We start from the raw sequence: 23,333 nt of genomic DNA, 5'->3' as shown, positions 1-23,333 counted from the left end.
TCTTGTCCCTTGTGCTTACACATGTTTGTGAACACTTGAAAGAAGAGTTCTCCCTGTCTGACTGTCAGTCAGCCTGGGACTCCTGAATTAATTAGAAACTGTGTGCTTTCAAATTAAGTAGAACATTAATCTCTGTAGTTAAACAGCAAAGACGTCCTCAGGGATCAGGCCCAGTTTAAATTGAACGTTGAGGCTCAGGAAATGATTCTATAGTGTGAGCTTGGCTCTGCTTGCCTGGGGAATTTTATCAGAACAAAGTTCCAACACAAAAATGATCATCATGACCCATCTGCATCTGCACTGTTGCCCTAAAAGGTCACCCAAGCATGGTATTAAATTGTGTCAACTCCTAATCCTGGAGAACAGATACAGTCAGCAAATGGGTATCTACAAGTAATCCTCAAGAATATGACAGAATAGGCAGCTAAAGAAAACAGTGAGTAGGGTTTAAGGGTATTCCTCAGATTTGTGATGTGTGAACCCATGTTCTGCAATCAGCAATGCTGAAATCAATATTACTTATGATAATGTGAATCAATTCAGGAAGCAGAAGCAATTGAAGAATTTATATTCTCACATTGAGAGCACAGTTAATATAGAGGCTGAAAGGAACAAAATAATTGAATGAACTTTTGCAACTGTATTTAAACTATTTCATTAAGACAGCCAAGTGTGAGCAGCTACTGAATATTTTCAGTGTTAAGTCTGGAGCAAAGTATGCAGAGGACTGTGAAACTTTGCAAAGGAACATAGATACTTTATGTGAGTAGGCAAAGGTCTGCCAGATAGAGTACTATGTTAACAAATGTGAAGTCACCCATTTTGGTAGGAGTAACGGTAAAAGGACTATGATTTGAATGGTTAAAAGTTGCAGCATGATGCTGGGCAGAAGGACCTGGGTGTCCTTGTGCATGAATCACAGAGGGTTGGTCTGCAGGTACAACAGGTGATTAGGAAGGAAAATAGAATTTTGTCCTTCGTTGCTAAAGGGATTAAGTTAAAAACAAGGTGGTTATGTTGCAGCTGTACAGAGTGCTGGTGAGGCCACACCTGCAATACTGCGTGCAATGATGGTGTCCTTACTCGAGAAAGGATGTACTATCACTGGAGGGGGTGCAGAGGAGGTTCACTCAGTTGACTCCAGAGTTGAGGGAGTTGGCTTATGAGGAGAGACTGAGTAGACTGGGATTATATTCCTTGGAATTTAGCAGAATGAAGGGGGATCTTAGAGAAACATATAAAATTATGAAGGGAAGAGATAAGATAGAGGTAGAGAAGATGTTTCCAATGGCAGGTGAAACTAAGACAAGAGGGCATAGCCTCAAAATTAGGGGGAGCAGCTTTTGGACTGAATTGAGAAGGAATTTCTTCACCCAGAGGGTTGTGAATCTGTGGAATTCCCTACTCAGGTAAGTAGTTGAGGCTACCTTGTTGAATGTTTTTAAAGCAAAGATAGACCATTTTTTGAACAGTAAATGAATTAAGGGTTTTGGAGAGAGGGTGGGTAAGTGGAACTGACTCCATGAAAAGATCAGCCATGATGTTATTGAATGGTGGGAGCAGGCCCAAATGGCCAAACGGCCTACTCCTGCTCCTATGGTCTTATGCATAAGGGAAATGTGAGCTTTCTTTCAAACTACCTTTCACATGTGGGTTGTGTAAGCAACTAACTGGATACCACCATGAACTAAATCTTCTGGTATATCTTCTCCACTCTATGAAGTAAGGGGCCAAACTCACTGTCATTATTCGACTGAACTAATGAAAAAGCAGGTCAGGCAGCATCCGAGGAGCAGATAAATCAACGTTTCAGGCAGGAGCCCTTCATCAGGAGCCTTCCTGATCAGGGACACTTGCCCAATACTTCAATTTTCCTGTTCCTCGGATGCTACCTGACCAGCTGTGCTTTCCCAGCACCACACTAATCTTGACTCTAATCTCCAGCATTTGCAGTACCTCTTTTCGCCTAATGCAAAAGCAATTGGCATTGAAGTTGGTCTTCTCCTTTTAGGTTGTGGCTGCCTGTATGATTAGGAGAACTGCCCAGAAATATTTTCATAGTGTTGTGGAGTCTTCTATAACAGAAGTCCATTCAATCTATCAGTTATCTGCTGGTTCATTTCAGAGACCACCCACATTGACTCTCGCTTTTCCCATAGCCCTGCAATATTTACATTGTCTCTGCTTCCTGCAGTATTTTGCTGAATCACTTCAATTATGGAAAGAAATCCATTCTGGTGGTACATGCAAAGAACACATTATCTTCTAGTGCTTGCTCAACTTATGTTTCCCTGGTGCAGTTGTTGCTCTTTTCAAGTTGACAAGAAGTTTTTTGGAATGGATAGCAATGTGAAAGTGGCGGTTTATTAGATTAGATTACAGTGTGGAAACAGGCCCTTTGGTCCAACAAGTCCACACCGCCCCGCCGAACCGCAACCCACCCATACCCCTACATTTACCCCTTACCTAACACTACGGGCAATTTAGCATGGCCAATTCACCTGACCTGCACATCTTTGGACTGTGGGAGGAAACCGGAGCACCCAGAGGAAACCCACGCAGACACGGGGAGAACGTGCAAACTCCACACAGTCGCCTGAGGCGGGAAATGAACCCGGGTCTCTGGCGCTGTGAGGCAGCAGTGCTAACCACTGTGCCACCGTGCAGACCATGCTGAGACTCTGTGTCAAAGCAATGCCCAAACCAAGGGGATCAATCAGTCTGAGAGCCTAGCGCAATGACAAATCTGCTGAAAGAAATGTCTGAAGCATTGGCCTAAATCGGAAAGGTCAACCGAGAAGGTTTTGAAATGGAATCAGACATAACATCATTCCAACCAGCAGGCATCGAAAGAAAAGTTGATATCTCCCATGTGTGCCATGCACATAAGGATACTGACAGAAGAGGTAGTAGGTAGAATAACAAATAGCTTTGCTATTGCATTACAGCAGTTCTGTGCATAATGGGTAACTTGAGTAAGACACAGTGTAAATGATACAGCATGCAGATTTGTATGTTTTACAATCAGTTCAATGAAGACGCACTACAAGTTAAACTATTGGCCTGTCAGCTCATAACAAGTACTATGGGGGCACTGCACCACATGGACCACTGTAGGCAAGTTACCACCACTTTCTCAAGGGCAGTTAGGGATCGGCGACAAAACATTAGCCCAGTCAGAGATACTTACATGAAACGAAAGGCTGGAAAACTATAACCTTTGCTGAATACAACAGGTATTGGGTAGCACAGTGGCTTTCACTGTCGCCTCATAGCACTAGGGACCTGGGTTGGATTCCACCCTTGGATGATTGTGTGGAGTTTGCAAATTCTCCCTGTGAATGTGTGGGTTTCCTCTGGTTTCATCCCACAGTCCAAAGCTATGCAGAGTTGGTGATGCTAAATTGTCCATAATGTGCAAGTTAAGTGCATTAGCCATGGGAAATGGGGTGAGATGCTCTGCAGAGGGTTGGTGTGGACGTGATGGGCCAAATGGCCTGATTCCACACTGTAAAGATTCTATGATACAGAACTCTCCAGGTTGTACTAACAATTAACGAGACTAGACTAGATTCCCCACAGTGTGGAATCAGGCCATTTGGCTCATCAAGTCCACACCAATCCTCCGAGGAGGAACCCACCCAGACCCTCTGACTAATGCACTAATTCAGGTGAGCTGAATGGCTTGGCCTACTTTAGAAAGGATAACACTTGAGTAATTTCTCTGAGTCACCATCTGATCAGTCTAAGCATCACTAACAATGTCAGAGGTGGAGCTTTGGGGTTGTGATGATGCAGAATCCATCACACTTTTGGTAAAATCAGCTGGATTATTATTATCTGCAGAGTTGGCTTGATTCAGAAAAATGAGAACCAACACAGAAATAACATGGAGGCTTCATTTATATGGTTCGGCATTCTAAACAAAACAATATAATTACTGTACAGAGCTTGTGGAAAACACTTTTCAGACAAATTATTAATGTTCAGTCAGTTAGGATAATCTCAGCCTCCTTTTATACATAAACTGCAGTTAACAATCAGGATTTACAAAACAAATGAAAATATTAAAAATACAATCGCATGACAACGTTAATATAATTGAAACACAAGGTGATGACATGAGACCAGCTCATATCATATATATTCTTTCCACAGGTATTACAAGTATTTTGAGTTTTACATTGTCTAGAACTGAAGACAACAAAGCTCAAGTGAATGCTTCTTCTGGGTACAGTGTGATGGACTGGTAACAGTGACTGGGTTGTCCAGAAATCATCATCTTGACTAGGTCCTGGCACCCCCTGCTTTGAAAAGACTGATTTCCGCAGGTCTAGGGAATGCTTCAAAGATTCTGAGAACCTCCCCTTGAAGTCTCAGCATTGGTGTTGACCTTAGACCGCAATATCAGGCAGTAAACCACAAGCTGCTCCGCCGTATCCCACTCACTATCAAAATGGGACAGTATTCCAAAAATATGGCAGAGCGCAAGATTCCAGAAGGTATTCACGACCATCTGTGCGACCTTCCTGGTAGTCTTGACTCAACTATGCCCCGCTGTCGTAGCTTCATAAGGGTCTGGGCAGAAAGATGGGGGATTTCTTGTTGCTTGAAGTCGAAATCCCAAAACCTGTAGTCGGATTCATCTTGTAGACTTTCGAGTTCTGCGTACGTGTGTTCCGACGACGTTAAAGACATTCTACTGTCGTCACTGTACCAGCTTATGTTCTTGCCTGCAAAGGTGGAGATCACAGAGTTAAACTCATCAAACAGCTACAGTCACAACACAGTCTTTATCACAGAAGTACTTTCACAGATATCGGTGTACTCTAGTGTGAAAATCTGATGAAATAGTTTTGTTTTTCTTTGTTGGCATTAAGCAGGAATAAATATCTCTGGAAGCAGCAATGCAACAGATAATTAATCCAATCAGAAAGACCCCAGCTCCACCCTCACCCTATACGCTCAGTACTTAATTTTTGCTTTCTTAAGGAGAATATTTTTTCACATTTTGCAAGGCCCACACAGACAGTCACCCGAGGCTGGAATTGAACCTGGGTCCCCGGCGCTGTGACACAGCAGTGCCAACCACTGAGCCACCATGCCACCCTACTGTAGTGGGGATGTTGGGAGGAAGGTAGGAGATTAGCCCTGATGTTATTGAAGGTTGTTGCAAGGTTCAAAGGACTGTGTGACCTGCTCCTGCTCTCACTTGTGATATTTTGATGTTCTTCCGCATTCCCGACTCTGAACTGTCAAGGCCAACATGCTAACTCAGTGTGACCTGGTTACTAAAGTAGACACACAGCCTCGTCTGATGAGTTAGGGACAATGGCCTGGATTAAGTGGAAGATGGGAGACATAACCCATTTCCACAGTGGGTAAATGTTGCATCTTCCTTATCTTTCCTTCACAGTGACTGTGCTGATTATTTGAACCTTGAGCTTGGTAACACAATGACACCAGTGGATGTCTTTTCCCACTGAATGACTGAAAGAATCAGGGGATAAAATCCTCTCTTTACGAATACTGTGTTCTCCACTCTAGTTAACGTTAACTAGATATGAACAAATTTTAAGCTCTGCTTCAGTATAAATGCTAATTGGTTCAAACAAGAAGCAAAAAATAAAACAAAGAGATAAATTTGTCAATCCCATTCTCCATGTGGAAAAGGAATAACAAAGTACAGAAATGAGGCTGTCATGTTATTGTCCGATTGTTTCCTGGCAGGGAATTTGGGATCTTATGTTTACGCCAATGAGTTAAATATACCCCAGTGAGTACACATTGGACCAAGCCAGTTAATAGCATCCTGCTGCACATCCAATTATAACTATAGTTGATGAAATAATTCAACGATACAATGGAAACATGAATGTGCTTTAAAACTTTATCAAATTCCAAGGCTGATACTAATAACTTTGGTTCACACCTGTTTGGTTTTGTTCATTTTTGCTCCCGTTACAAAAGTCAAAACACCTATCACTCCAAGTCTAGACCTCAGCAGGTCTTGCTATTTCTTATTTTTTGTAAATACAAGGATGGGCGCAAGACTCTCTACAAAACCGAGTACACCATTATGGGAAAAGCAGAGGCCCTAATTACACTCTGCAACTATTAATGTGCAGATGCTTGACATTTTCAGACTGGGTGTCAACCTGTTTTAAAATCACTCCGAGCAAAATGACTTCTGCATAAACTCTTCAACTCCACACAGTCTAATAGCAGAGGGAAACCCTAAGGTCTGAGACTGTTCTAAATGCCACAAAGTTCAGCTCATTCCTGTCACTGTTGCCTGTGGATCAGCCCTAGTTCAAGTTAAACCAACCATTAAAACAATTTGCCGGTAACAGCCTGTGCTTTTCCCAATGATAAAGTATTATTCTTCTTTGGGTGGTGGTTCTGGTCTGATCCAGCAGATTGTGGTTAAAAAACTGCATTTTTAAAAATATTTAGTGCCCTATTAGAATCATTTGAAGATTTTGCAAAGCCGGGGTAATAATGTGATTTAAAGGTTCCAGTAATCTGATGAAACATTGGGTGGAAGTTAGGGGCAGGAGGAGGTCATTTTAGCTGCTCAAGCCTCTCCCACAGTTTACTGAGACCAGAGCTGATCTGTGATTGAATCGGACCTCTTTGCTCCACACACAGTTTAATGCCTTCAATTAACAGAAAATCAACAACCTCCGATTTACAATTAACAAATGACCCAGTATTGCCTACTATCTGCGGAGCAGAGTGCTAAACTGCCTCTCTGCATAGAATTATTTTCTAATTTCACACCCAAAGGGTTGGCTCAAAATTTTAGATTTGTCCCTGTCCTGGATTCCCTAACCAGGACAAACAAAGTCTCTTGTTGTCCTTTCTCTTCAAACAGTCCAAAGATGTGCAGGTTTGGGTGAATTGGCCATGCTAAATTGCCCATAGTGTCCAGGGGTGTGTAGGCTAGGTGCATTAGTCAGGGGTAAATGTAGGGTGGGGGAATAGGTCTGGGTGGGTTACTCTTCAGAGGGTCAGTGTGGACTTGCTGGGTCGACGGGTCTGTTTCCACATTGTAGGAATTCTAATTCTAATTCTAAAAAGAAAGGTTTGATCAAATCATCACTCAAATGTTCTTGAATTCAAGGAAAAATAACCCTGGTTTATGCAATAAAGATTCAAGGGATGTACTTTCACACGATGAGGAAGATTTGCATCCCATCAACTATTCCCTTCACCTTTGTACTGGGGTTTGAGTCTGAAGCACTGAACACTGTGACAGTTCAGTTTTGAATCAGATCCGAAGAGACTTTTGTCTGATGCCATGCCCATTTCCCACCCACACCTGAATATCTCTCCTCTCCAACTCATAATGGGAAGGTGCCAGTGTTGGACTGGGGTGGACAAAGTCAAAAAAAAAATCACATGACACCAGGTTATAGTCTAACAGGTTTATTTGAATCCACAAGCTTTGGAAAGAGAGTGGGAACTCTGAAAGCTTCAGGTTTCAAATAATCCTGTTGGACCCATGTTGTATGATTTTCAACTTTTTCCACCCCATAGCTCATTCTTACAATATGGTTTCACCCAATGAAGAAGCAACTCTTTACATTCCAACATGTGATTTGACACGTTGGGCAATACTGCCAATCCCAATCTAATTTGCCCCCAAAAGAGGCAATTTCACTATTCTTGACTTCTGCCTGCGCCAGCCCTTAGATGCAGTTTCTAGCTAGAACACTATATTCTACAGGGGTACCTGTCAAAACTAAGGCTCAAGCATTATTCCTCAATTCATCTGACCACAGCTCTTGTGACGGAAGTAGGGAATCACTCCCAATATCCATCCCTGAACTGGAGTCAGGATTGTGGTAACCAGCTAGACTTTCTCTCCACAAACCAGGGGCACTGTGCCCACTGGCAGGTCACCTCAGCTGGGGCAGGTAACTGACTACAGGTTGAGGATTAGACTTGGTCTGTAGCTTAGATAAACCAGTGACAAGAAGAAGAAAGGAGATTTTCAGTGTAGACATATCGACTATGTGATAATATAGATAAAGTCACCTTCTTGGTAGCTGTCTAAAAGTTGTATAACTGCGTGATATTCAGAGGAGTCATCTGAAAAAAGGAGAGAAAAAATACATGCTAAGTGTATTTTATCCAGAGTTTGAAGCACTACAATTTTTAAAAGTTGCAGCTCTAATTCTTTGTATTCTAATGTCCACAGTCAATTTTTGTTGTCTTGCTTGTAATAAGGAACAAGTGATTTCTACAATGTTTCTCCAAAAATCACAGTGACAGGTTTTTCTAACTTGTTACTCTTTGCTTAGACGGGAAGCTTAAACAATAAATGGATGGATGATGCAAAGCCAATGTGAGTGACAAAGAAAGAAAGAGAGGGACAAATAAATACAGAGGAGCCTCAATTATCCGGCATTTGATTATCCGAATTTCGGAATATCTGGACAAGATCGCAAGGTCCTGATGCTCATCTAAACTGTGTTATGTGGCATTTGGTTACCCGAGCATTCGATTATCCGACAAAATACTCCGTGCCCATGTCACTCGGATAATCGCAGTTCCTCTGTCAGCAGAAGACATGGCCAGAAGAGGTGTAAATGGGAGGATCATGACCATCTATTCTCTCTTGCTACTAATTCTTTCGTGTTCACACTTTTCTCTTTACACTTGCTGACAATTTATTACACTCCTAACTATTCCCAATTCTGATGAAAGGTTGGAAATTCATTCCTGTGTTTATCAAAATGCTGAGCATTTTCAGTAGTCCCTCGGATTTCCAACATCTGTAATATCTTGCTTTGGGAGAATGCATTTTAGCAGTGAATTAGTTAGACAAGTTTGCCAAGCCTATGGCCTCTGAACTCAAATTGTCCACTAACATCCATAAAAAGTGCTGCTCAGGCTTGTATTTCTTTCACATTGAATCATCCTATTTGAGCTGTATGTGCCCGATGGTTTGGGAAGAGCTGCTCATAGCATTATTCCCTGACTTCTGCAGAGCAATTGCAACATTTAAAAGGCATCTGGATGGGTATATGAATAGGAAAGGTTTGGAGGGATATGGGCCGGGTGCTAACAGGTGGGACTAGATTGAGTTGGGATATCTGGTCAGCATGGACAAGGTGGACCAAAGGGTCTGTTTCTGTGCTGTACATCTCTCCATGACTCTATGAACTCCTAAAACCAGACAAACAAGATCTTGCCAATATCAGCAAATTGGATTGTACGTTTATGAACAACAACGTGAAGGTAAAAGTCACCCTAATGCTGCTTACAAATTGCTTTATAGGATTCAGAACGTCTAAAGCTTAGATAATCTGGATAAAATCTTTCACCAAACATAATTAGGAAAAGTGAGCTGGAATAATGCCATTTGGGAATAAATGCACAATATAATTTGACTGACTTCCATTTGATTATGGAAGCTCCAACTCCTTGCGACAATCAAATTATGGCACAATAAAGATATACGTTTCTGTGGTGTCTGCATGAGCTAAAATTGCTGAGGTTCTGAAATTCACCCCACAAGACACGCACCTTTTAATTATCTATTGTGTGACTCCGACAAGGTCTGAGGGATGGTGGGTGAGCTGGAGAAGGAATTAGTGATGACACAGAGTGGATCCTGTTTGTTTTCAGATGGAAATATAATTGAGCTCCTATGACATGATTCCTTTCTGTATTCTGCAGTGGAATATAATGCATCATAGCAGATAGCAATAAAGCCCTCACTTGTTGGAGTGCTGGTGCCCATTTCAAAACCTCTTTTTGGGACAATCAATAGCAGGCAGCATAACGTTTCCAGTACTGTTGATCCTACTACAGCTAAAAAACAAGGAAATCATCCCCAGGGATCTGTTCTGTGATGCACTGTTAACTAATATTTCTAAATCAAATTGTTTTCCTGTCTCCTAACTTGCCCGGTTGTGGTTGTGATGCACCCACTCATGGTGGTCATGATAATGCATTCCAGTTTGGGATGTACAGTGGCTCGTAGAGGTCCTGAATCAGCACCTTCCAAACCCATGCCTGCTATCAGCTCGAAGGACAAGGGCAGCAGGTACAAGGGAACACCACCCCCTGGGAATTCCCCTCCAAGTCATTCACCATCCTGACTTGGTTAATATATCATTGATCCTTCATTGTAACTGGGTCAAAATCCTGAAATTTCCTAAGGGTATTGTGGGTCTCCGACAATCTACAGCACATAGATTGCAGCTGTACTGGTCATCAACTCAGAACCACCTTCTCTAGAGAAAGCTAGTGTGCTTCCATTTAAACCTGTTGGACTATAACCTGATGTTGTGTGATTTTTAACTTCTCTAGAGAAACTAGGGATAGGGAACAAAAATACAGTTACATATCACCTATTATCTCTCAAGGTCTTCCACCAATGAGTTAATTTTGGAAATGCTTTTGATGGGTTAACAGGGAGCCTGACCAATCACTGAAAAGACAATAAGCAATCTCCTTCTCCTGTTTCTGGCAAGTTTGTTGAGGTGAACACTTTGACCCTCTTTGAGAAATTGAACGAATCTTTTGCACACTCGAGATGAACAATTAGGACTCTCAGTTTGCAACACCTCACTCAATTGCTCTGAATCCAGAGCAACACATTGCCAGCCTCTGGGGAATGGTAGTTTAGCAATAATAATCCAGGACTAGGAACCCAGGTGCTACCATCTTGCTTGGGAAACATGAGTTCACGGCAGCAGCAGTGGGAATTAAAGTCTGCTTTGTGCTAGTGATCATGAAATTACCAGATAGTCATGAAAGCTCTCTTGATTTATGATGCCCATTTGGGAGAAAAATACACCATTTAACCCTGGTCTGGTTTATACGTGACTCCAGACCCACAGCAATGTGGTGGATTCTTAACTATCTTCAGAAATAGCTGCTCCGTTATGAAACTGAAACTGAGAAAAGCTTGGAGGGTCTACCATTGCAGTGATTCAGGAAGGTTGATGACGACTGACTTCTCAATTAGGGTGGGTGATAAATGTTTGGCTTGGCAGCGATGTCCCCATCCCCAAACCAAATTGCAGATCCGAGTTTCAGCATGGGAACTGACTTGAATCAACAATCTTCCGACTCAAGAAGTTGAGAGGCATGGTTCCAAACTATACGTTCAGTGGGAGTTGTGGGGGGTGTGCAGCTCAGGACAGAAAATTGATGATGGGAGATCAAGGAAAGGCAGAGATTAAAATATTGGAGTTGATTTTCTTGTCAGTGGGGCAGTTGGTGCTGTGTTCCGGAGTTATTGTTTTCACCCCCTGTCCAGTTTCATACAGCCAAGAAGTCAGAGTGGGACACTTGACTGGTGAATCATGTCACACCTTCAGAATGAGGAGATCATGTCACAGCACGGTGGCTCAGTGGTTAGCACTGCTGTCTCACAGCTCAAGGGATGCGACTCTCTTTGTGGAGTTTGCACATTCTCCCAGTGTCTGCGTGGGTTTCCTCCGGGTGCTCCGGTTTCCTCTCACAATCCAATGCTGTGCATATTAGGTGAACTGGCCATGCTAAATTGCTCATAATGTCCAGGGATGTGTAGGCTGGGTGAATGTAGGGGAATGGGTCTGGGTGGGTTACTCTTCGGAGGGCCTGTGTGGACTTGCTGGGCCGAATGGCCTGTTTCCACACTGTAGGGATTCCATTGAAAAAAGGTGGATGTCACTCTGCCCCATAAAGCACAGCCCTTGTATCACACCACTCACTAACTTGTTTGATGTTCTGTCAATTACAAATGTGAAAAAAAACTTGAATGCACTTTACTTCCACTTTGACAGCCATACTGACAGCAACGGTAAAAAATCAATTTATCTCAAGATCTAAACCATATTGTTGGATTTACTCAATTGCACTCAAGACAGAGATGGAACATCAGAGAAAGTATATTCCTGTCAGGGTGAAAGGAAAGGCTGGTAGGTATAGGGAATGCTGGATGACTAAAGTAATTGACGTGAAAATGTGTTGCTGGAAAAGCGCAGCAGGTCAGGCTGTATCCAAGGAGCAGGAGAATCGACGTTTCGGGCATGAGCCCTTCTTCAGGAAGGCTCATGCCCGAAACGTCGATTCTCCTGCTCCTTGGATGCTGCCTGACCTGCTGCGCTTTTCCAGCAACACATTTTCAGCTCTGATCTCCAGCATCTGCAGTCCTCACTTTCTCCTAAAGTAATTGAGGGTTTGGTTAAGAAAAAGAAGGAAGCATATGTCAGCTATAGGCAGGATAGATCGAGTGAATCCTTAGAAGAGTATAAAGGAAGTAGGAGTATACTTAAGAGGGAAATCAGGAGGGCAAAATGGGGACATGAGATAGCTTTGGCAAATAGAATTAAGGAAAATCCAAAGAGTTTTTACAAATTCATTAAGTACAAAAGGGTAACTAGGGAGAGAATTGGGACCCTCAAAGAACAGCAAGGCGGCCTTTGTGTGGAGCCACAGAAAATGGGGGAGATACTAACTGAGCATTTTGCATCAGTATTTACTGTGGAAAAGGATATGGAAGATATAGACTATAGAGAAATAGATGGTGATATCTTGCAAAATGTCCAGATTACAGAGGAGGAAGTGCTGGATGTCTTGAAATGCATAAAAGTGGATAAATCCCCAGGACCTGATCAGGTGTACCCTAGAACTCTGTGGGAAGCTATAGAAGTGGATTGCTGGGCCTCTTGCTTAAATATTTGTATCGTCGATAGTCACAGGTGAGGTGCCGGAAGACTGGGGGTTGGCTAACGTGGTGCCACTGTTTAAGAAGTAGGTGGTAAGGACAAGCCAGGGAACTACAGACCAGTGAGCCTGACATCGGTGGTGGGCAAGTTGTTGGAGGGAATCCTGAGGGACAGGATGTACATGTATTTGGAAAGACAAGAACTGATTAGGGATCATCAACATGGTTTTGTGCATAGGAAATCATGTCTCACAAACTTGATTGAGTTTTTTGAAGAAGTAACAAAGAGGATTGATGAGGGAAGAACGGTAGATGTGACCTATATGGACTCCAGTAAGGCGTTTGACAAGGTTCCCCACGGGAGATTGATTAGCAAGGTTAGATCACATGGAATACAGGGAGAACTAGCCATTTGGATACAGAACTGGCTCAAAGGTAGAAGACAGAAGGTGGTGGTGGAGGGTTGTTTTTCAGACTGGAGGCCTGTGACCAGTGGAGTGCCACAAGGATTGGCGCTGGGTCCTCGACGTTTTGTCATTGTCATAAATGATTTGGATGCGAGCATAAGAGGTACAGTTTGCAGATGACACCAAAATTGGAGATGTAGTGGACAGCGAAGAGGGTTACCTCAGATTACAACAGAATCGGGACCAGATGGGCCAATGGGCTGAGAAGTGGCAGATGGACTTTAGATAAATGTGAGGTGCTGCACTTTTGGAAAGCAAATCTTAGCAGGACTTATACACTTAATGGTAAGGCTCTAGGGAGTGTTGCTGAACAAAGAGACTTTGGAGTGCAGGTTCATAGCTCCTTGAAAGTGGAGTCACAGGTAGATAGGATAGTGAAGAAGGTGTTTGATATGCTTTCCTTTATTGGTCAGAGTATTGAGTACAGGAGTTGGCAGGACATGTTGCGGCTGTACAGGACATTGGTTAGGCCATTTTTGGAATATTGCCTGCAATTCTGGTCTCCTTCCTATCGGAAAGATGTTGTGAAACTTGAAAGGGTTCAGAAAAGATTTACAAGGATGTTGCCAGGATTGGAGGGTTTGAGTTATAGGGAGAGGCTGAACAGGCTGGGGCTGTTTTCCCTGGAGCGTCGAAGGCTGAGGGATGACCTTATAGAGATTTATAAAATCATGAGGGGCATGGATAGGGTAAATAGGCAAAGTCTTTTCCCTGGGAAGTCCAGAACTATAGGGCATAGATTTAGAGCGAGAGGGGAAAGATATAAAGGAGACCTACTGAGCACACAGAGGGTGGTACGTGTATGGAATGAGCTGCCAGAGGAAGTGGTGGAGGCTGGTACAATTGCAACATTTAAAAGGCATTTGGATGGGTATATGAATAGGAAGGGTTTGGAGGGATATGGGCCAGGTGCTGGCAGGTGGGACTAGATTGGGTTGGGATATCTGGTCAGCATGGACGGGTTGGACCGAAGGGTCTGTTTCCATACTATTCATCTCTATGACCCTATGGTTCTCAGTGGGTTGCGAATCTATGGAATTTTTTACTGCAGAGGGCTGTTGTCGATTGGTCATTCAGTATATTCAAGGCTGAGCCAGACAGCTTTTCAATCAGGACGAGAAAGTGAGGACTGCAGATGCTGGAGATCAGAGCTGAAAATGTGTTGCTGGAAAAGCGCAGCAGGTCAGGCAGCATCCAAGGAGCAGGAGAATCGACGTTTCGGGCATGAGCCCTTCTTCAGGAAAGGCGAGAATCAAGACGAGAATCAAGGATTATGGAAGGATCATGCAGTGGAGGATAATCAGGTCAGCCAGGATCTCACTGAATGGTGGTACAAACTCAATGGACTGAATGGCCTGATTTTGCTCCCACAGCTTATGGACTTAATTGATCCCCCCCAGTGCATACAAATCCCTGCTGCATTCATCCAGAACGGTTCTAACCCGTTTGTCTTAAACTATCCCTCACAGGAGTTTAACGAACCTGTGCCCTGAAATTAGCACACACACAGGGGAAATTAAGCACAGTTGCAGTTAAAAATCATAAGGCAAGGCGTCCCTGGGCAGCTGGCCTTAATGGTACATGATCCAAGAGCTCCGCTGAATGGTTCTTATACAATAGGTGTGACCTCTCTAATTATGTTGGAGCTGCAGGGTGTTAGTGTCAATGGCAAGACATTTTGTGTCTATTATTTATCATCCATCTTTATTTGCCCTTTCACTGGGTAGCTTGCTCGGCTATTTTAGACACCAGGTAAGGATCAGCTACATTGTTGTTAATCTGGAGTCAATTGTAGTCCAGACCATATAAGGGCAGCAGATTTTCCTTCCTGAAAGGACATGAGTGAGCCGGATGAGTTTCACCAACGATCAATATTAGTTTCATAGTCAGTCACCGATGATAAGACTGGCAGTCAACTTATTGATTTTAAATGTCACCAGCCACTATGGTGGGTTTTGAACACCAGGATCTAATGACATTACTACTCTATCAGCACATCCAATCAAACATACTGCTGTGGGTCTGGAGTCACATGTAGGGCAGACCAGGTAAAGATGGCAGATCCCTTTCCTGATGGGCATTGAGTGAACCAGCTGGGTTTTTTTTGTGGTAATGAGCGATCATTTTATGATCACCATCACTATGACAAGTTTCCAATCCTGGATTAATTGAATTCAAATTCCACTAGCTGCTCTGGTGGGGTTTGAACCCAAACCCTCAGAGTGGCAGTGGGTTCTGGATTACTATCCCGTGACATTACCACCACGTCACCATCTCCCCAACCCAGTCTCTTGTACAAAGATAGAGTGTCTGATCAATGGGGAACTGTGGTCTATTGGCTGTAGGGCCAATGCCTGGCACCTAGAAGCTTTCACCTCATTGGACAGTGGCCGAGTAAGTAACCGTCTGAAAATTGCCATCTTATTGGAGCAACAGCCATACTCTTGGGGGTAAAACTATTTAGTTTTTTTAAAAAATGGGGTTATGTACCTTTTGAACAATGGATAGGAAAACCAGCACTTCCTCTCCGCGATACTTCCTGCAAAAGAGGAGGGATGGTTGAGAATGGAAATATTGTACGGGTTGAATACAATAGCACTTTGAGTAATGAACATGACTGTATTTGACTGAATTCTCTCTTTGAGAGCTAGAATAAAAAATTAGATGCGGTAACACCCTGGGACCTCTATGATTTTCCATTCCCCAGAGGTGACAGGAAGGGAAATAATGCAGTGAGTCAATTTAGTGCTGGGTGCAAAAGGTCCAGGGGAGCTTGCTGAACTCATCAACTATTAAAAGGTCCTTAAGTGGTCAATTAATGGTCATTTGAGGGCCTTAATTCACCACCTTCCTGGTCAGCTGCCTCCCCACTGGGTAAGGTGAGATGGCTAGTTTTCTGATTGGGACCCATGTTGCCTGCTACATTGAGGGGCGTGAGGATTAGCCCCAATCTTGGAGCTATTAGATGGTGGGGAATAAGGTGACCTATGAAAACTAACCCTCTAGCCTTGCACCCCTCTGACATACAACCCTCTCCACGTGACATGAGAAGAAAGATAAAACAAACCTCACTTCCTCAACGCTGGATCCACTGAGGTGCAGGCTTCAACCAGACGACCGTAGGACCCAGAGGTTGCTGGGCCTTGAGGCCAGCAGCATCTGGTGACCCAAATGGTCAGTATCAAGGCCTGTGATTAGTGGGATGTGGCTCACCTGTCAGTTCTTCTTGAGTTGATTGGGTGGGTGGTTGGCTGAGTTATCTTGCCAGTTGGAGGTGGACTGGTTAGTCGGCATCTAACATGCTTGCCACAAAGCTCAGAAGAAAATAGACAAAACTCTCCCCCAAAGGCCATCAATGCACTACAGTTTGAGGGAAACATCAGCCATAATTCTCTTACTTCTGTCCCTAAATCCTGAGCATTGAAATAAATTCTAGCAGAATCAATTATTCTTCAATCAGAAGTTGCAACCACTCAAAGGAATAATAATTGAAGGAATATATTAACCTGAAATGATATTTGGAGTGTAAACTATACTTTTGTAGATTCATCCACATTTCTTTTCACTGGTTACAGTTAAACAATTTCTTAACAACTTTATTATTAATCTTTAAGGTGTGAGCTGATAATAGATGCGGTCTTATATTTGAGACATACGCAAAGAGAAATCATTGATAATCAAGCAAACAACATTAGTCAGCGTTAGTATGTGCTTCAGACAGAGATTTATGACCTTTCTACAACTGGTGCAAACTGGTTCTCTCTTTCTCTGTCGTTGTGGTTCTGTTTGCTGAGCTGGGAATTTGTGTTGCAGACGTTTCGTCCCCTGTCTAGGTGACATCCTCAGTGCTTGGGAGCCTCCTGTGAAACACTTCTGTGATCTTTCCTCCGGCATTTATAGTGGTTTGTATCTGCCGCTTCCGGTTGTCAGTTCCAGCTGTCTGCTGCAGTGGTCAGTATATTGGGTCCAGGTGGATGTGCTTATTGACTGAATCTGTGGATGAATGCCATGCCTCTAGGAATTCCCTGGCTGTTCTCTGTTTGGCTTGTCCTATAATAGTAGTGTTGTCCCACTCATCCACAGATTCAATCAATAAGCACATCGACCTGGACCCAATATACCGACCACTGCAGCGGACAGCTGGAACTGACAACCGGAAGCAGCAGATTCAAACCACTATAAATGCCGGAGGAAAGATCACAGAAGCGCTTCACAGGAGGCTCCCAAGCACTGAGGATGTCACCTAGACAGGGGACAAAACGTTTGCAACACAAATTCCCAGCTCGGTGAACAGAACCACAACAATGAGCACCCGAGCTACAAATCTTCTCACAAACTTTGAATCTCTCTTTCTCTGTCGTGGGTTAATCTAGGTAACGCAGTAAATAATGGGGTTTTTGTAGCACAGTGATAATGTCCCTACCTCGGATCCAGGAGGCCTTTGCTCAAGTCTCATCTGCTCTAGAGGTGTGCAATAACACCTCTGAACAGGATGGTCAAAAACTGAAAATAAGAAATTTTAGGGCGACACGGTTACTCAGTAGTTAGCACTGCTACCTCATAGCACCAGGCTCTCAGGTTTGATTCTAGCCTCGGGCAACTGTTTGTGTGAAGTTTACACATTCTCCCTGTGTCTGCGTGTGTTTCCTCCTACACTCCAAAGATGTGTAGGTTAGGTGAATTGGCCATGCTAAATTGCCCATAGGGCTAGGTGCATTAGTCAGGAGGGAAGTGGGTCTGGGTGGGTTACTCTTCGGAGGGTCAGTGTGGTCTGGTTGGGCCAAAGAGCCTGTTTCTGCACTGTAGGGAATCTAACTAAAGGCCATCAAAATTGGACATTTTGCCACTTGTACATAATAACATAATGTGTGGCACAGTGGTTAGCACTGCTGCCTCACAGCGCCAGAGACCCGGGTTCAATTCCCACCTCAGGCGACTCTCTGTGTGGAGTTTGCATATTCTCCCCGTGTCTGCGTGGGTTTCCTCCGGGTGCTCTGGTTTCCTCCCACAGTCCAAAAATGTGCAGGTTAGGTGAATTGTCCATGCTAAATTGCCTGTAGTGTTAGGGGCAGGGGTAAATGTAGGGGAATGGGTCTGTATGGGTTGCGTTTTGACGAATCAGTGTGGACTTGTTGGGCCAAAGGGGCTGTTTCCACACTAAGTTAACTAAAAACAAACCAGCTCAAATGCCTTCCGGGACGCTCCAAGTTAAGACAAAAAAAAATCCACTATCAGTAAACCGTAGGTCGAGGGACATTTATCTGAAATAGTGTACCCATTTGTTCCTAACACTATAGCCACAGTCATAACGGAAACATACCTCTCTCATCCAGAAATGGTCAGCATGAGACACTAACTGTGGATGATACGGTTCTGCATATGGTGGAGATAGAGGGTCAGCCAAGGGGGTTTCATCGACAAGTGAACAGGAACTGCTCTCAGACACAGAACATGACGGTAGCGAAGAGCGGGGTACAGACCCCAGTGCCAACAGATGCATGTTACTCCACTGGTCTCTCACCAATAATCCATTTGGTTTGCTGACGGCCTGAAGGAAACAAATTTAGATTTTCATTTGTCTTTAAATGACTTTTTTTTTTGAGTTCACAAGTTTCTTCAGAGGAAGCAAACTCTGAGGAATAAGACGTCCAATTTCAGGAGGTTAGGATCATACACCACCAGACCAAGATTGGACGTAGAATCCAGACGGTATAGGAGCAGGCCATTCGGCCCATTGAGTCCACACCGACCCTCCAAAGAGTGTCACGCCTGACCCTATCCATGCATTTCCTGTGGCTGATCCACCTAACCAGTACATCTCTGCACACTATGGGTAATTTAGAATGGCCAATCCATCTAACCTGCACATCTTTAGACATATCATCGAGAGCTTTTGTGATGCAGTTGTTGCATCATGACCTCTGGACCAGGAGGTCTGGCTTCAAGTCACACCCACCCCAGAAGTATGTAATACCATCTATGAAGAGGGTGATTAGAAAAATATCTAGGTGTAACCTTCTTCTACTCTGTCTCATCAGTGTACCTCAGTCTTAATCTCAGGATAGCAAATCCCCCGAACCACGCTGCAATTTCCTAATCCCTATATTACATACGAATCTTCTCATTGCTGGTTATTGTGTGCTAGTTAGCTCCTGCATCAAACACTGGCTGTATTTTAACAGCACTTCATTGGCTGCAAAGAATTGTGGGACTTTCCAAGATGCTACAGAAATGCAAATTCTCTCTTCCATTCTGCAATCTTTCTACATGAGATCTACTGACTTGTCACAGGCAGAGAGAATGCTGGAGAAACTCAGCAGGTCTGGCAGCATCTGTAGAGAGAAATAGAGTTAACATGTCGAGTCTGGTATGACTCTTCTTCAGTTCTGCTTCTGTGAGTTTGTTTCAGATTTCCAGCATCTGCAATGTTTTGCCCTTACTGTCTCTGTGTTGCGCCGAGCATTGAACTGGTTTGACCTTTGCTCGAAACGGGATGACTAGGTCAGTGAGCACGCAGAAGGGATTATCATCTGACTGAAAGGAATTCAGGTCAGATTCCAGAAGCATTCTGAACTTTTGGAAGATCCCCAGGTGCACAGAGCTACCTATTTTTGTATTGTTACTTGCTTACCCACAAACGCATCATCAGGTTAACATTCTGGTGACACATTGTTTGTAATGGCTGTTTTCTCAGATGGTAGACTGTGAGGAACATAGTATTATACTGAAGCACCTGTTGAGTATAGCATGGAACCACAATAATTTGCATTTGCAATGCGTCAACGTCTTGCAACACTTGCTTGTAAATAAACCACTTCCTGTCATTCTTTGATCATTGCTGATAATTATTCCTAAGTTCATTGCTGAGCAGGATTCTTATCTTTTCTGGCACATTGTCTTCTTTTGATTGATCCACAGGATGTAGGTGTCAACTGACACAGCCAGCAGTTATTGCCTATCCCTCAACTGGCCTTGAACAGAGTTACTTGCTGTGCTACTTCAGAAAGCAGTTGTGTCAACCACATTGCTGTGACTCTGGAGTCACATGTAGGCCAAACATACTTCCCCAAAGTGTGTCAGAGGGGATTTTCCTGGTCATCGTTACCAATACTGGGTCGACAAACAGGAGGCTGGAGGAACACAGCTAGCCAGGGGACAGCGTCAGGAGGTGGAGAAGTCAACGTTTCGGCTGTAATCTTTCTTCAGGACCGGTCTGAATCGTTGCCCTCTCCACCTCCTGATGCTGCCTGGCTTGCTGTGTTCTTCCAGCCTCCTGCTTGTCTACCTTAGATTCCAGCATCTGTAGTTTTTTTTGTCTCGAACCATCATTACTGATACTGGCTTTCTATTCCAAATTTAGTAATTAATTAAATGGATTGTATAATCCCTACAGTGTGGAAGCAGGCCATTCAGCTCCTTGAGTCCATACCAATCCTCAGAACAGCATCTCACCCAGGTCATTCACCCCCCCCAACCACCAATCCTTGTAATCCTGCATTTCCCATGGCCAATCCATCCTAACCTACACATCTTTGGACTGTGGGAGAAAACCGGAGAACCTGGAGGAAACCCACGTAGATATGGGGAGAACGTGCAAACTCCACACAGTCAGTCATCTGAGGTAGAGTCAAACCCAGGTCCCTGGTGCTATGATGCAGCAGTGCTAACCACTGAGCCATTGTGCCGCCCCATATAACACACTGTGGACACTGGAAATCTGAAACAAACACAGAGAGAACGCTGGAGAAACTCAGCAGGTCTAGCAGCATCTATGGAGACAGGGAAACAATTAACATTTTGAGTCTGGTATGACTCCTTCAGAGTTCTCAAAGGTTAATTCCCTCCACAGATGCAGCCAGACCTGCTGAGGTTCTTCAGAATTCCCTAAATGAGGAAGTGGTGGAGGCTGGTACAATTGCAACATTTAAAAGGCATCTGGATGGATATTTGAATAGGAAGGTTTTGAAGGGATATTGGCTGGGTGCTGGCAGGTGGGACTTGATTGGTTGGGATATCTGGTTGGCATGGACGAGTTGGACCAAAGAGTCTGTTTCCATGCTGTACATCTCTATGACTCTATATGCGTATATCTATGTGTGTGATCTATGTATTCATCACAGGACCATTGGGCTGCTCTCTTATTACAGAGGGACAACTGGTGCTGGGTTTAAGCTGAGGCTCACCACGCTTCAGGCAAGGGGGGAGGTTGAGAAAGTGTTAAAGTGCAACACACTGGACAATGGAAGCTGAACAAAAAGGCAAACACAATATTTTCACTAAAATTGTCAGGAGGCAGGTTATCTCCTCACTTGGTCCACAAATCCCACATTCCTCACCAGTTTTGCCCTGCCCCGAGCATACCATTCCACTCCTCCCAAGAAACCATGGAAGCATTTTGTCTGATGTCATAGAACATTACAGCGCAGTACAGGCCCTTCGGCCCTCGATGTTGCACCGACCTTTGAAACCAATCTGAAGCCCATCTCACCTACACTATTCCATTTTCATCCATATGTTTATCCGATGAGCAATTAAATGCTCTTAAAATTGGCAAGTCTATTTCTGTTGCAGGCAGTGCATTCCATGCCCCTACTCTCGGAGTAAAGAAACTACCTCTGACATCTGTCCTATACCTATCACCCCCCCACCCCCCCCAATTTAAATGGGCAGCATGGTGGCTCAGTAGTTAACACTGCTGTCTCACAGTGCCAGGGACCCAGGTTCAATTCTGTGTGGAGTTCGCACATTCTCTGCGTGGGTTTCCTTCGGGTGCTCTGGTTTCCTCCCACAGTCCAAAGAGGTGAATTGTCCAAGACTAATTTGTCCACAGTATTCAGGGAGGTGTAGGTTGGGTGCATTAGTCAGGGGTTATACGTAGACGAATGGGTCTGGGTGGGTTACTCTTTGGAGTTTTGGTGCGGATTTGTTGGGCCAAAAGGACCTGTTTCCACATGGTAGGGATTCTATGATCTATGAAAGCTACGCCATCTCATGCTAGCCATCACCATCCGAGGAAAAAGGCTCTCAATGTCCATCCTATCTAACCTTTGTGAAGATGTGTTTAACTGGGTACCAACTCTGCTGGGAGTGTGATTAGCAGAGAGGAATGTGTGGGGGTGAAGTGGACGAGGGGTTAAGAGAGCAAGCAGGACATTCTCGTTATCCCTCCCCAGCCAAACAATTCAGCCCAATTTCTCAACTGGATGATCCTTCAGCCTGATATATGAATACTGCGATTTTCTCTCTCATAGATGATGGCTGACCTGCTGAGCACTTCCTGCTTATCTGATGAGAAATCCGTGTGCATTTGACGTGTACTTACCCCCACAGCAGACAGCCTGCCTGAAGATGGGGTTAATTGCTTCTTGGCAGCTGTGAACGGTTCAGCATATAGAGGTGATGAAGGGACACCAAGACGCCTGGGTGGGAATGGATACAGATTCTTTCCAAAACTGCCATTGGACCTGGTCGGTGGCTGTGACAACGTAAGTGTCTTTCGAAGAGGTATGTTCTGATCGGCCCTTCCATCTGGTAACGGTGAAGAATTGTGCCTGGACACGGGCTGAAAGACAATAGAATTATGACTACTTCATCTTTATCAAGGATTTTGCCAACTGTGCTATAAATATAAAAGTGTTCCTTAAAACAAACGTCCTCACTGCGAATAGAGCCAATGCTTATCACAGGGATCCTGATGAATTGGATTCCTATCAGCTAAAGAATGTAAATAAAATTGCCCTTGTCTGCTTTTTGAATTCTCTCAAACCATGCAACATTGTCAGTTTGGCGCCATTGAGAAGACTGATCATTCCTTTTTTTTTGTCTGTTTTGGCATCAACTCAAGTGAAATCCTCATCACGTCAGGATTTTGGTCATTTGGATTTATCAATTCTCCGTACTGCCCTTTCCAAGGAAGCTGTGCTACCTTGGTGAGCAGCTAAATCTCTCGATTGCCTTTCCTAACAGAGATGGAGAAGAGGCGGGTTGTAGCAATGAAGGAGCAGGGCTCCAAAAGCTGGTGGTTTCAAATAAACCCATTAGACCATAATCTGGTGGCGTGTGACTTCAGACTCCAAACTTTATAGCCTGCAACTGAGTCAAAATTCACAATTACATATAGCGATTACATATTTTATTCACATATTTTAAGGAGGCTTTAATCCATTTAATACAAATTAACAGGGCATGTTAAC

At 43.8% G+C, this 23,333-nt stretch overlaps 1 protein-coding gene across 5 annotated transcripts in view; it reads right to left on the bottom strand.

The window, feature by feature from the left end:
* Nucleotides 1–3,885: 3,885 nt before the first annotated feature.
* The window catches only part of plekhn1 (pleckstrin homology domain containing, family N member 1), a 58,662-nt gene continuing 39,214 nt past the window's right edge, over nt 3,886–23,333 (bottom strand). Inside the window, exons 14-18 of one of the 5 annotated variants that reach the window (XM_072586188.1) lie at nt 22,463–22,702; nt 18,461–18,688; nt 15,631–15,679; nt 8,044–8,097; nt 3,886–4,733 (exon numbers count right to left, since the gene is read on the bottom strand). In XM_072586188.1, the coding sequence (XP_072442289.1) occupies nt 4,507–4,733; nt 8,044–8,097; nt 15,631–15,679; nt 18,461–18,688; nt 22,463–22,702 (798 nt within the window). In that variant the 3' untranslated portion in view covers nt 3,886–4,506. The remainder of the gene's footprint in view (nt 4,734–8,043; nt 8,098–15,630; nt 15,680–18,460; nt 18,689–22,462; nt 22,703–23,333) is intronic. The other 4 variants (XM_072586189.1, XM_072586190.1, XM_072586192.1 and 1 more) reach the window with 4 other exon arrangements.

Source organism: Chiloscyllium punctatum, chromosome 16, assembly GCF_047496795.1.
Source record: "Chiloscyllium punctatum isolate Juve2018m chromosome 16, sChiPun1.3, whole genome shotgun sequence".
NCBI lineage: Eukaryota > Metazoa > Chordata > Chondrichthyes > Orectolobiformes > Hemiscylliidae > Chiloscyllium > Chiloscyllium punctatum.
Note: the sequence above shows the minus strand (reverse complement) of the source record. Positions and strands in the feature narration are given on the sequence as shown.